This window comes from Triticum aestivum, chromosome 4D, assembly GCF_018294505.1.
Source record: "Triticum aestivum cultivar Chinese Spring chromosome 4D, IWGSC CS RefSeq v2.1, whole genome shotgun sequence".
In the NCBI taxonomy this organism is placed as follows: Eukaryota; Viridiplantae; Streptophyta; class Magnoliopsida; order Poales; family Poaceae; genus Triticum; species Triticum aestivum.
The window spans coordinates 94,035,966-94,051,228 of NC_057805.1; the positions used below are offsets into that span (position 1 = coordinate 94,035,966).

Consider the following 15,263-nt stretch of genomic DNA (forward strand, 5'->3'; position numbering starts at 1 on the left):
AATGCATGTTCGTAAGAACCGTAAGTTCTAAGTTTTACTTGTAAAACCAAATTCCTTATTCATACCATGCACATTAGTTAATACTCCCTATATGTATGCTTGTTTTTGTGGATCTATAATCCAGTGTGTGGTGAAGCAGCCCACGTTTGCACCTTGTCATCTCCTATTTTATCTTACTTATGTGGCTGATGATATGAACAACATGCCATGCACATTATCCAAAATAGATACAATGATTTTCTTTGCCCTTCATCTATGCTTGTTATGTTCACATGGTAATCCAGTAGTGTGGTGAAGCTCCCCGCATTATGAACAATGCCAAATTATGCTATTGATATTTTGAACTTACTCTTTATTTTCTAATTTGAAATTGGATAGAATTGACAGAACAGTTATCATCTTTGTTTATACACGTGCAAAACATGTCATCTCTCTGCTTTGTTTCAGGGTGATATGCCTGATGGCATGCACAAGTCTGCTGAAGGCTGTGAGACAAACCCAACATATATTGCAGCAAAGAAGGGAAAACATCTTGAAGATAGCGAGACAACCCCAAAGTCTTGTCTTGATGCAGTGTTCAAGTTACTTGAGACTAACAGTCAGACAAGCTCACAGAATTCGTTGTCTGAATCAGTTCGACTTCTTCAGTCCCAAGTTCTAGCAGAAAGGCATTCTGCAACTCAACTTCGACTTGAAGTCCTATCTCTAAGAAAGATTGCGGACAACACCAATGAGAACCTCATCACTAAACAGCTACACCTGGAAGCTATGACCGACATGCTAGGACGGTTTCACAGCCTTGCTTAGCATCTTGCGCAGCAGTTCCCCCGCAAGGCTATCCTTTCTTGAACTGTCTTGGAAGTGGTCTCGGTTCAGTATTATTTTGTTACGCTGCAATGGTGCCCAGTTTTTGTAATCTGCTTCTTCGTTGCGCTTTATGATCACTGGTGGCGAACTTCGATGCCGAGTGGATGCAATATACCTTAAATCCTTTATTGTATAGTGTAGGTTTATTCTTAATTACTATGCCGTAATTTCTTTATTGTATAGAGTAGGTTTGTTCTTAATTCCTACTAGTTACTGCCATCATTCGCTATCTGAAAAAAAAACAGATGTAGTCGACCGGACCGAAACATTCGACTCTAACGGGCCAGGTTTTTAGCGGGCCACAATTGGGCCGGTGTGCGTCTTTCTTGGGCCCGAATGATTGGGGCCTTCACACATTGCGCCAGGCCCAAACTTACACCGGCCTATATTTTAGTTGGGCCTTTTGTCGACCCAGCGCTTAGTTTGGCCCAGGTAGCGTTGGGCCATTAACAGGCTGAATATTGTACTGGCCTGTTACGGCCGAGATGAAACCACGGGCCTTTAGCAGGCCAAAATGCATGTTGGGCCTCAATTTTCACTAGTCGTCGACGGGCCTTCAGCAGGCCGAAATGTAGACCGGGCCGTTTTGGGCCCAGTTAGCTCACGGGCCGTTACCAGGCCGAAACATATCTCAGGCCTTAGTTGGCCCACTGATATCATGGGCCTTTAAGAGGCCGAAAGCTTAGCACAGGCATCAACGGGCCGAATTACGCGACAGGCCTTTAACAGGCCCAAAGTCACGTTGGGCTTAACTGTTGCCACCTTTAGCACGGGCCGTTAGTGGGCCCGATGTCCCGTCGGACCATATATGGCCCATGGGCAGCACGGGCCATTCCCAGGCCGAAAGTCACACCGGGCTGAAATGGGCCCATGTCTACATCAGGCCTCTAACAGCTGGAAAGTCACTAGGCTGTAGTTGGGCCCAAATATTCGGCGAACAATTAACGGGCCAGATCTGGCTTCGGGCCGCAAATGGGCCCAAATATTGGGCGAACAATTAACGGGTCAGATCTGGCTTCGGGCCATAAATGGGCCCAAATATTGGGCGAACAATTAACGGGCCAGATCTGGCTTCGGGCTGTAAATGTGCCTTTATTAAGCAGGCCGTTATTGGGTTGGCCCACTAGTACCTGATTAAGTTCTACGGGCCTTTGACTGGGCCGGCCTTTTTAACCTATATGGGCCTCTGTTGGGCCCAGCCACGTGTCGACGTATCATAGGCATGTCTCCTCCAATGGACGGGCGACATCTGGCCCACTGACGAGCTGACAGGTGTTCCCTTCGGCCAATCAGAATTTTACACGTGGAAATTTCCCATTGGTCAGGGCTGTTAACGGGTTATCGGATCCAAAATCTGACCCGATAGCTTAACGGCGTTCCGTTACGGTGGATGCCACGTGTCGGTCACCCTTGACGAAAGCACTTCTGTGACGCGCGATTTATCGTCATGGAAGTGGACACTTCCGTGATGATAATTTTGGCAATGTCATGGAACACTTCTACAACAGCACAGGTATGACTATCTTGATTCTGTCATAAATTTGTCATGGATGTACATGCATGACAGAAAACGCGACCTACTGTGACAAACACGTATCATCACGGAAGTGTATTTTTTTTGTAGTGAGCGCTCCAGTTGGGGCAAGCTTGGATATGAGTGTGTGTTGTTCACAGCTGACGTGTTGCCCTGCTCCACTAATATGCTATGTCATGGAACCACACCATCCTCTCCAGCCATAAAGAAGCTCACATCGCCTCCACCTCCACAAATAAGTTAGGATGGATCGACATAAAGTTGTGCAGCCTCAACCGCTACTGGGGAGGGGGGAGGCATCGGCGCCGCCTGTTGAGCAAAGCACACCTAGCATGTTGTCCAATGCTGCGGGACAGAATCGCCTATGAAAGGGGACATCAGAGAAGCTTGAGGAGGATCCTCATGGCCACAAGAAAGGCACCAAGTCATGGGGACGGGATCAAGCGACTTAGAGCCAGGAGAATAAAAATATGTGAGAGGCCTCAGGCCTCACGCTGTCTCAAGGCCTTCTTATAACCTAGATGAAGGGATAGTTGCATCATGATTAAAAGCTGAGACCGACTCCCAACGTCCTCGCGGGGCCGCCACACAGTGGTTTCACTACGTACATGTGTGGATCAAGGCGATGCCTCCGTTCCGCAAGCGGTGGGCGGGCACGATGATCTGCTTCCACGGCACGCGAGAGCCACAGAGACGCCTCTGTTTCTGTAACCATGGGTTGGCATTCTGTAATGGGCCATCATGGATAAAGGGCCTCCCACCAGTCACATTCACTATGAAAATGTCGCTAGGTGGCATGACCGAGGATACTATCAGCGTGGAAGCATACAAGGTATCTTGTGCCAGCTGAAGATGGACCTAGTTAGACATCTCAGGATCCGGGAGACGAAGACATTGTAGCTCGGGCTCCCCGAGCACCAAAGTGCAGGGAACCCGAGGAAGCCTTGGGGGTGATTAGCCCCCCCCCCCCCACCCCAAGGTAAATAGATGTCCTGAGTTCCATGACCCTTCAAGTGAACATTTGCGAGAGGGATTCAGTGGATGGTAAAGAGTCAAAGGTTGGGTCAAAGGTTTTTTAAGCTCTCTACAGGGGCTGAGGACAAACATGCTCATTAATGGTTGCGCCTAGGGACCAATGATAACCCACGTCTGATAGGTTATCATGGTGGTCCTGAACAGTAAGACAATTTGTCTCGAATTGAGATGACATGGCCTGCTATGCATCAGAGATGCGACAAGAATAGGGCACCTTTTTTTCTATCACCACCCTGGATACGACAGGTCTCTTCGGCCCTCCGTCGCTGACATACGAGACTTAACGAGATGTGTACACTAAAGGAATCGACACGTCAACTGCAAGCGCGACCTTATCCACGGACGAGCTCGCGTGTGCCACACACGATGGGTCATGCATGATCAGGTGGGGGGAGGTATGCGGGAGTCTGCAGATGCACTTGACCAATACAAAGCCTTCGTGTGGTCCTCCTCTCATTTCTCTCTCCTCACATGCATGGTCCCCCTCTTCTCTCTCCCCTCCAATCGGACACCACACCATAATATCCCACCACATGCATGGCCCCCCCTCTATGATGAGTTCAATTCATGTGATAATTATGTTAATAATTTTGTACCTACATGATAGGCTTTGTGGAATTTTACCGCCTTCGGGCACTACTTTTTGTCGTTATTCCTCAGGAAACTTCTTTTGGAACAAATAAGTTCTTTTGGAAGGAATCCCAGGAAATTATGGTGGAATCACGTTATTCAATGTGATAATCAACTACCATAAAATAATAAAGCAAAGGGGCGAAGGAGGAGCGCCCGCGGAAACTCCAGAGCCAAAGATGACTTACGATACGAGCGCGCCCGCTCGTATGGGCAGTCTTATGATGTGCCAGGGGAGCCGCCTCTTCCACTATTTCCACCCGTGGAATCGGATCAGAGATCGCACGCGCGGAGACACCAGAAACTCGTCGAGAAGGTAAAACCCTAGCCTTTAGAGATCACCCGAAGGAGGAATTGGAAGGAGGAGATCGCTATCTTCATCACCAACTACAAGGGGGCTACAAACATCATCATCATCTCTGATGTCATCATCATCATCATCGACATCCATCTCATTGTAACATCCCTAGTGGATCAACTTGTGTGTTACATGTGTAATCCATTCATGTTTACCATCCACACCTTTATGATGCTTGTTGCCTCCATGTGTGAGTAGTTTCCCTAATTCTCGGGGATATGGATGAGCCTTGGTGGGCAATAGACCGATTGGTATTAGGATTTAATATCGTCTTTGCATGTTTAAGTTAATAGTCTTCTTGATGTTGGGTGGAGTCGACCATCCAACATATGCCAACTTTGGATGGAAGGTTATTACTGCTGGCGAATCGGCTGGTTGCAAAGGTAGGTATGTGACATGGACTATTTCCCTTCGTCCCGGATCGTTGCAGCAGGGGGTAAAACAGAGGCCATTTATAGGCAGCGTCCACGGGACCTTTTTCCCATTAATCATCGTTTGGTAACCGAAGTGGGGAATAACGGTGGTGGCGTATGTGAAACGGGGTTGTCGCGTGTATGCACGTATTTGTGTCGGCTCTGCCCACAAATAAAAATATGCAAAGTGGCTTAGGAATCCGACGTAACATTATGTTTAGGCACCGCTATAGACGCACGCTAGTGGGGGAATCCAGACTCCCCGAGAACCCTTTAGTATTGTTGATTTCATCAACATTGATTACAACCCTTGTTACTAAATTTAGTTTCAGTAATTTACTTTTATGCTCACTACACCATTTCCACCATGTCACTACCGCTTTGGATTTCTCCCAACTTGCAGGCATAGCTATTTAAACCCTTCAAGAGGCAAAAGATTGATTCATGTGCTGCCTATGGGATCGATAATCTTACTCGAAAAGGCTACAACTAAACCCTGCGCACTTGCAGGACATCACTCTACTCTCTCTTCTCCCAACCAGATTAATTTGTAAATAGCATTGGATAGCCAGCTCCCACATCATGTCCGAGGACCACGTTCGGACATAAAAAATAAACATATGTGGTATCCATTTGCGGGTCAACATTGAAGATGCCCTTAGTAATATGTCATTGTTACTCATGTCCTTCTATGCGAAGTACGTGAATTGTAGATTAAATCATTGTTTGCACTTACATTTTAGGTTATGTATATTTTGCAGTAAGCAATTGTTAGTCTGTTAGATAAACTTCATGTGAAGGATTTTTTTTCACAATATTAGAATTTCAGTTTTGCTAAAGCACATCTAGATGTGCCATAAGTATTGCACATCTAAGTCCTATGTCATTGATCTTACATTGAGATTCGTGTGAATTTTTTCTTTTTCTTTTTTCTTTTTCTCTTTATGCTTGATTCACTCATTTAGATGTGCAATAACCAGAGCACATCTAGATGTGCCCCTTAGAATTTATTAGTCGTTCGTATCTAGTTTTAATTGCTGCCATGTTCAATATGTATCATATTTAACTGATAGTGCCTATATTTGGATGGTTTCGACTTCCACCTATGTATGGCAACATTTCTATATTTGAATTGTGCCTCTAGAAACAAGACGTCCATTGGATTAGGATTCACAAACAGTAGGAGAAATTTTCTCTGTTGTATGACCATGCAGAGACACTCATGTAGAGAAGTAGAACAGGAAAAATTGCCCCAAGGATCCAGAAGATATATTTGAAGTTTGTTTCATCCTTCTAGAACAAAAATTAGTCGGACAGAAGATCTGGGCTAGCGAGCGAATTTGCGTTCCATGTAAATATGTCATGTTGCTTTGGTATTTGTGAAATCTCAAGGTCCCCAACGATGGTTTTATCTTGACCTCTGCTTTGCTTTGTAGAAGTATTCGGCATATTCATGCGAAATGCTCTTAAAACCGTAAAATAATAAAGAATAGTAAAAAAGACAAATATAATTATTTTGGCAAAAAACATAGATGAACTGTGTACATATACACACTTAGAAATTTCATGAACAAAAAAACATTTCTAGTGTTCTGGGCAAAAAAATGCTTTCAAAAGTATTTTTTTTCAATCATTGAATTTATTTGCTAGAGCATTTAAGAATCTTTTTCTCCATGAAATTTTGTGCAATTTTTTACAATTCTCTATTTTTTATGGCAAACAAAGAAGTCATTAAATTTTTACTATTTTTTATTTTACTATTCATGGGACTGTTCACGAGGGAGCATTTGAGCTCACAAGTGGAAACCACATTCATGTATATATTCTTTTTTACTTGAGCAAATGTACACTCTCTACATATATATATTCTTTATTAGTGTGTTATATGAGGAGTGCTTTGTTGTATACAAAGCGTTTGTTAAACACAATACACTGACACAGTCACTGACAGAATTGAGCGAAAACCTCTGATCTCAAGGAACACACTGTCAAACAATCACATAATGACAAGCAGGGTGGTAGTGATGTGTTCATTCGCGGTACAAGACCTCAGTGTTTGACCGCATCGTGGAGAAGGATGATGGATCGGCGGACCCGGACAGCCGGGCCCGCCGGGAGCGATGAATCTCCTTGCCTGGAACTGTCGAGGACTGGGGTTGGACTCGACAGTTGGCGAGCTCAAAGACCAGATACGATCCCACAACCCAGCGGTGGTGTTCTTGAGTGAGACGAAGAAAACGGCCAGGGCTATGGAGAAGCTTAAGTGGAGCTTAGGCTTTAGAGAGGGGGTGGCTGTTGATTGCAAAGGGAAAAGTGGTGGTTCAGCGTTGTGGTGGAGAGACAATGTGCAAGTGACTATTCGGCCGTGGTGCCAATATTTTATTGATGCTGCGGTGATCTTCGAAGACAAAGCGTGTAGAATCACTGGATTCTACGGTGAACCTAAAACTGAACTCAGGGGCAAATCTTGGGAGGCACTACGTTTTCTTCGAAGACAGGATGATCAGCCATGGATTGTTCTTGGTGATTTCAACGAGGCCCTCCTCTTGACCGAGCAGCACGGTGGTAATTTGAGAAGTTTTGCGCAAATGGATGCCTTTCGGGAGTGCTTGGCGGATTGTGGTTTAGCTGACTTGGGTTTCTTGGATTACCCGTTTACGTGGGATAACAGAAGAGAGGGTGCTGAGAATATACAAGTTCGCCTAGATAGAGTTGTGTGCAATGATGGTTTTCTAGCCATGTATCCTCACACTACGGTGGAACACGTCATCACCGAGGAGTCTGATCACAACGCCATAGTTGTTAAGGCTAGGGAGACGGCTCCCGATGCCCGGCAGAACGGACCTCGCAGGTTTAACTTTGAAGAGATGTGGACAAAGCACGAGGGCTATGATCCCATGATCACTGAGGCATGGAACCAGGTGGCTGCAAATGGACTAGGCGCGGTGAGCATGTGTGATAAATTAAAGGCCGTTACCGCTGATATGCAGCACTGGGGCAGAACCGTTTTTGGATCGGTGCGGTGACAAATTAAAAAGCTCAAGATTGACCTTGAACATGCTCGACAGCGAGCTTTGGCCTCCGGTATCTCACTGGAGGTCCGGGACTTAGAGAGCCAGCTTCGTGAGCTTTACGAATGGGAAGAGATCATGTACAAACATCGGTCTCGTGTTGGATGGCTCAAAGAGGGGGACCAGAATACACGTTATTTTCAGAATAGAGCCAGTCATCGGAGGCGGAAAAATACGGTGCGAGCCCTAAGAAGAGAGGATGGCAGCAGGTGCACCTCGGACGAGGATATGAGGGCTATGGTAGCGTCATTCTATGCTAATGTTTTCGCTTCGGAAGGCTCGACCGGAGCGGACAGGGTCCTTTCACTCATGGACGAGGTGGTTACTGGCGACATGAACAATGACCTCACGGCGGCTATCTCAGATGAGGAGGTTGAACGAGCTATGTTTCAAATGGGTGCTACGAAAGCCCCGGGGCCGGGCGGCCTGCCCGCTTTATTCTACCAGAGATACTGGTCTCTCCTGAAGACGGATGTGTGCGCGGCTGTACGCGACTTTCTTGGCGGTGGTGCTACGCCGGATTCCTTCAATGACACCATTCTGGTCATGATTCCTAAGGTTACTTCTCTGGAGTTGCTAACCCAGTTCCGCCCCATCAGTCTCTGCAACGTCCTGTACAAGGTGGCTGCCAAGGTTCTTGCAAATAGGTTAAAGTGTATCCTCCCAGTGATGATTTCTGAGGAACAAAGTGCATGTGTGCCTGGGAGGCTCATCACAGACAATGTTTTGGTTGCATATGAGTGCGTGCATGCGATCCTCAGGCGTAGAAGGAAGAAACCGCTTTGTGCTGTCAAACTAGATATGATGAAGGCGTACGATCGTGTGGAGTGGACCTTTCTGGAACAAGTTATGCGGCGGCTTGGATTTGCTCAGGGCTGGGTGGACATGATTATGAGGTGTGTTCGGACAGCTAGATTTTCTGTCAAGCTCAACGGTGGCCTATCTGAGCTATTTCTTCCCACCCGGGGACTCAGACAGGGGGATCTGCTCTCGCCATATTTGTTCTTGCTGTGCGTGGAAGGTTTCTCTGCTCTTCTTAAGCGGGCACAGCTGGAAAGGAGCATCAGTGGGGTTTCTTTCGGTGGCACTGGCCCCCATCTGACCCACCTCCTCTTCGCGGATGATAGCACCGTCTTCCTGGAGGGTTCTCAAGGCAACCTCGAGGCTCTCAGGGATATCTTACAAGTGTATGGGCAGGCTTCGGGGCAGCAAGTAAATCTCCAGAAATCCTCTATTTTCTTTGGGAAGGGATGTTCGGTGCATAACAAAAACGTTCTGAAGGGAGTAATTGGCATAAACTCTGAGGCCCTCAGCGAGAAGTACCTTGGTCTACCGACGGCGGTGGGCAGATCCAAAGACGGCACCTTTCGATATGTGAGAGAAAGTTCAAAAGGCAAGGTGCTGGGGTGGAAAGGACAGGGTCTATCTAAGGCTGCGAAGGAAGTGCTAGCTAAATCCGGGTTACAAGCGACACCGACGTTCACCATGAGCTGTTTCCAACTATCCAAGAAAATGTGCCGGAACCTGACCTCTATCTCCTCTAACTTCTGGTGGGGTTCAGCTCATGGTGAAAACAAGGTGCACTGGGTGGCCTGGGACAAGATGTGCCTGTCCAAGAGAGAGGGAGGCATGGGGTTCAGAAACTATGAAGCTTTCAACCAGGCCCTCCTCGGCAAGCAAGCTTGGAGGATCTTGGAAGTCCCGAACTCCCTTTGTGCTAGGGTTCTACATGCTAGATACTTCAAAGACTCGTCGATTATGAGTGCACATGTCCTGCCAATGCGTCTTTTACTTTCAGAAGCATCCTTCACGGGCGGGATCTGCTGCGGGAAGGTGCAGTTTGGCGTATTGGGGATGGTGCAAAGGTGCATATTCACCATGACAATTGGATTCCTTGCAGAAGCAGTCTTCGGCCACTAGGCCAGACTTTCATTCCTGGCTCGACCCGGGTTGCTGACTTGCTCTCGGAGGAGGGAAACGCGTGGAATGAAGCCAAGGTTGATGCGATGTTCACGCCGGACGATGCTGCTGACATCAAGCAGATCCCGATCGATGGCCAGGGAGTAGACGACTACCTTGCCTGGAATTATACCAAGGATGGAGTCTACTCGGTCCGGTCAGCTTACCACCTGGCGATGCATTTGAGAAAGGCCACCTCTGGACGCCCGGGATCGTCATCATCTGTCAATTCTCACAGGAACTGGTTAGCCATGTGGAGTACCCATGTCCCTAACAAAGTTAAAGTTCATACGTGGAGAGCCATGCGCAACGGCCTGGCCACTGGGTCTGAGCTGCTGCGCCGACGAATCAAACCGGGCGGCTTTTGCACTGCGTGCGGAAGAGAGGATACACTGCTGCACCGCTTTTGGAGCTGCCCTCACTCGCGACAGTTCTGGGCGGACTTGGCGGACTTGGCGGACATGCGCAGCATCCAGGCCCCATTTCCGCCGGCGGGCATTGACTCTAATCAGAATATTGGAAGGTGGCTCTGGAACTGGATGGGAGAAGCTCGGGAGGAGGAAAAAGAGATGCTCATGCAGGGGCTATATGGCCTGTGGCTAGTAAGAAACGAGGCGCGGGATGGGGTTCGCATAAAAAACCCTTCGGCTGTTGCATGCTTGGTGGCGACACTAATGGATGAATGGGCTGAAGTGGTGACGAAGAAGGCTCGGGTCGTTGCGCCACCGCCTCCTGAAAGATGGAACCCGTCCGAGACCGACTGGATCAAGGTGAATGTGGATGGCGCGGTCTCTTCTGCCACGGGGAACGGCGGCGGCGGGGTGGTTGTCCGGGATGACACGAGTGCCTTCCGGTGCCCTGACCCAGCTCTTCCCTAACAAGACGAAGCCGGAGATCGTCGAGTTGCTGGCGTGCAGAAAGGCCTTGGAGTTTGGCCAAGAGCTTGGTATCAAGAGGATTCATGTGGAGATGGATTGTAAGGAAGTTGTTAGCATGATTAACTCTGTACCCCGGAACCTGTCAGTGGCGGGACCTATCGTGGAAGACATCAAAGAACTTATGCAGGGCTGGACGGGGTGCAAGATCACTTGGCGCGGGCGAATAGCTAATCGGCTCATACTGTTTCTTTGGTTTGGAGGTTTTCTCCCCCTGATTGTATCCTTAATGTATTAGCGGACGAGATCCCATACTTTATTTAATTTAAGTAAGATGTTTCCTAAAAAAAAAGGAACAGCAATCATGCAAGCAAGCTTGACAGACGCATAATATTCAGATGTAACAAAAACAATACAATTATGCAACAAATGAAATCCTTCAGGGAAGGCAGAGCTGATTCTTCTTCTTCGCACTGACCAGACTAACATAACAGCAACATACTACTTCACTCCCGTCACTACCGAATCAAGAGTAACAGAAAAAAAAACATGGTACTGCAGCGTCAGACGGCGATGGCGACAGACGCCGGAGGGTCGGCGGCCCAGACAATGTCCTGGAGGGCTGGCCGGAGCTCGTCGCAGCAGAACGAGAGGTACTCGAGGGTGTCGCCGCCGTCCTTCTTGACGTCGACGACGAGCACCGAAGGAGCCACGCTGAATATCTCGGCGGCCACGGCGAGCCGGCCCTTGCGACCGCCGCGTTCCGCGCCCTCGAGGCGCACGCCCCCCGGGCTGCTCTTGGTCACCCGCATCCGCCCGCCGCCACGCGCAGCGACCTCCTCGAGACGGGAGACCACGCCCCGTGCTGGCTCCCGCGTCGCGAACCGCATGCCGCCCTCCCGCCGCCGACTTGCCGGGTGGCCCTCGAACAGTGGCGAGAGGTCGAATCCCTCGGAAAGGGATATCAGATGGAACGCGTTCAGCGCCTCGGGTTCGTCCTTGTCGGCGGCATCCTTCACGCATGCTGGCGGCTCAAGACTCAGAGGCTTGGCGATGGACGTCTTCTTGAACCACGACGTCTCCACGAGCTGCGCGACGGTGATGCGGGTGGCGGGGTCGGGGTCGAGCAGTTTGGGAATGAGCCTGCGCGCATCCGTCGAGAACCACGGCGGGCATCGGTAGTCACCGCGCTGCGCCTTCTTGTACATGGTAACAACGTTGTCGTCCGGGAACGGGAGGGATCCGGCGAGGAGCACGTAGAGGATGACGCCGCAGGACCAGAGGTCGGCCTTGGCGCCGTCGTAGCCCTTGTCGCGGAGCACCTCCGGCGCGGCGTAGCCCGGCGTGCCGCAGAGGGTGTGGAGAAGCCCGTCGGCGCGGGCGTGGTCGGCGAGCGCGCTGAGGCCGAAATCGACGACCTTGAGGTTCCCCGCCTCGTCGAGGAGCAGGTTCTCGGGCTTGAGGTCGCGGTGGTAGACGCCGCGGGCGTGGCAGAAGTCGACGGCGGAGATGAGCTGGCGGAAGTAGCGGCGCGCGATGTCCTCCGTGACGCGGCCGGAGCGCTCGATCCGCGCGAAGAGCTCCCCGCCGCGGACGAGCTCGAGGGCGAGGTAGATCTTGGAGCGCGTGGCCATGACCTCGTGGAGCTCGACGATGTTGGGGTGGGAGACCCGCTTCATGACGGCGATCTCCCGCTTGATCTGCTCCACCATGCCGGCGCGCACCACCTTGTCCTTGGCAACCACCTTGACCGCCACGGCCCGCCCGGTCCTCAGGTCCCGCGCGATGTGCACCCGCCCGAAGTTGCCGTGGCCGAGCACACGGCCCATCTCGTACCGCCCCTGCAACACCCCGCCCTTCTTCCCCTCCGCCGAACCCGCCATTCCCGATCTCTCGATTCGGCCCCCTTCCCTCTCCCAAGAAATCGGTGTTGAAGACAATCTACCTGGCAATCGAACTGTGGGAGCAGAGATCCGGCCACTCTACCCGTCCTCGACGTGCTTCCGGTGGCAGGTGCGGCCGACGCGCAGCTTGCGCTGGACGGCGACGTCAGTGCCTGGTCTCCGCCTCATCGCTCTGCATTCCCGGCGAGACGGAGGGGACGGGTTGAGGGGAGGAGAACGGGAGGCGATCGATGAGATCGGTGAGCGTGGTGTTGTGTGGTGGTGCCTTGTGATTAGTTTAGCTCTGCGGCGAGCGGCTTATATTGGGAGGGAAGGGCATGGCGGCGCCCCGGGAGACCCTAGACTGCCCTCTGCCCCTAGGCGGCGCACCCACGCGATACAGCACCGCCGTTGGATGCGGATCTCATGGACCGGTGCGTAGGAGAGAGCAGTGGGACTGACAAACCAATGCTTCGGGCCGAAGGTTTTCGCATCCTGACGAAGAGCAATTCTAGCACGTTTCTGGCAAAAAAGGAAACATTCGAAATTCGGTGGAAATGTGTGTTTGCATACACTCCAATAGATCTTAAATTCAACATATATATAAATAAAAAACGGAAGTACTTGATGTCAGGTACGAGCACATGGCAAATTGAACGTTTTCGATAGCAATTCTATTGACACGAGAATGACAAGTTAGTTGATGCGCACGACAATTTTTCATCAAAAAATAAACTGAAGTACGAAATTGTCATGCTTGCCAACTAAAATTGTCATCCTCGTGTCACTGAACTTACCAATAAAAACGTTCAATTTGCCTCATACCAGACGTTCGAGTGTTATCGGATTCCATAAAAAAGAACTATTCAACTTCACACACTAACCTCGAACATCATCCCTTGCCTCAACCGGTTCTCCCCCAATAGAAGCCGATGCTCCTCCATGTCGTCCTTACACATCTCGTTTGTCTCTCACCACCTTCCCAATTTTTCTTGGTGCTTCTTCTCCGTCAAGTCCAACTTGTCTTGCGTTACTCGCGCCATCAATTTCTTCTTTACAATCAGCTTATCAACCTTCTCTCTCATGTATGGAGTCTTCCCTTCTCTCTCGAGCATCTCCTTCGCCCCCTTCCTCCTATCAGATCGTCCCTTGCTTGACCCCGGAGTAGGACTCCTGGGCCTCCTCTCGTGTCATCGTCAACCTCCGTAGAGGACGAGGTACTTGGCCCCTTAGTTTCTTCGGTGGTGCCTCACCATTCCCCGTCTTCCACTTCGTGGTGTTCTTGATCAGGTTCCAACAATGGTGAAAGGCAAATATTCTTGTTGTTGGACTTGGCCATTTGCTTTTGCCGCTCCATAGCGATCCCATCCTACAACATGCAAATAGAAAACAACACAATTGCGACAATAGACAAACTGATCTTGATAAAGATGAAAAAAACACTCGCATGCTCATCAATGATGACGACAAGACGCGTGCCTCGCTTGCCCCAAATACATTGCCCATTGGTTGCAAGCCTTAAGAATGATGCTCCGATAGCTTATGAGCAACTTGAGTAACCATGGGGATCGACCCTTCACAAATGTGTGCTAGCTTTCCTCGTTGTGTTTTCAATACCTTGCATCGGCTTGATCATTTAGCGGGGTTGGTAGAGTAATAAATGTTCACTCGATGCATCTCCACTTTTTATTTAAAAATGACTCGCTACATCAATGACGCAAATACCCGATTTGAACTAAATTTTATTTGCTTAGCAATGCGTTATGATCTAAAGAGCCATGTGCTTGATTATTAAATATGATTTGTGAAATCGAAGGTCCTTTTAGCCCTATTGACTTGCATATAGCGCTTGGCTTGTTTCAAACGGACAGCACTAGTTATTATTTTTTAGTCCTACCTTTGCAAACATGGACGACCGCCACGATGACTCGTTGCACCATTGGTGCAAGTACCTAGTTTGTTTGGAATTTTATAGGGTACTGACCCCTTGTTTCCAATGAACGAAGGAAAATCAAATTATAGTGCATTTTGAAACTTTGATATTACAAATTCCAAATTACTTGCGAACCAATCTATGATTGGATGGTTAGGAGGTCGTTGGTATCCCCATTCCATCAGGGTTCAAATCCTGATGCTCGCATTTATTCATGGTTTTATTTCACGATTTCCGACGATGTGCGTTCAATGGAAAGAGACATTCTCGCCGACTACAATACGCTTGTGGTGACTTCGTCAATCTCAAGATGATATGCCGGCTCAGTCTTTCGAAGGTGCTCATATGGGTAGGGTCTACGTGTGTGTTCGTAGGGATTGGATGAGGAATAGTTATTCTTCACCCCCTCTATTTTACCATCAATGCACCGTAATTTTACGTTCCGTAAGTTTTGTCTTATTTCCGACATAAAAAGAGACCGTAATAATATATATAATCATCGTAAAAATATTTCATGTTATGTAAAATTACAAACGTAAAAACATAGTGTAAAATACACATAAACTGCAAATTTTCTTGCCTTATGACCAATATTTTTATTTTTTATGCCAAATTTTATGTACTGAATCAATAGGAATGTAACTATTTGAATTCCAAACGTAATTTAATTATGATATGATCGTAAGATTACCTCGGGTGAAGAAT

At 48.8% G+C, this 15,263-nt stretch overlaps 1 protein-coding gene across 1 annotated transcript; it reads right to left on the reverse strand.

Annotated features, from left to right (window-relative positions):
* Nucleotides 1-11,107: 11,107 nt before the first annotated feature.
* Nucleotides 11,108-12,997, reverse strand: LOC123099711 (CBL-interacting protein kinase 6). Its single transcript, XM_044521818.1, has one exon. The coding sequence runs from the start codon at nucleotides 12,623-12,625 to the stop codon at nucleotides 11,306-11,308; it is 1,320 nt and encodes a 439-aa protein (XP_044377753.1). The 5' UTR covers nucleotides 12,626-12,997; the 3' UTR covers nucleotides 11,108-11,305.
* Nucleotides 12,998-15,263: the final 2,266 nt, after the last annotated feature.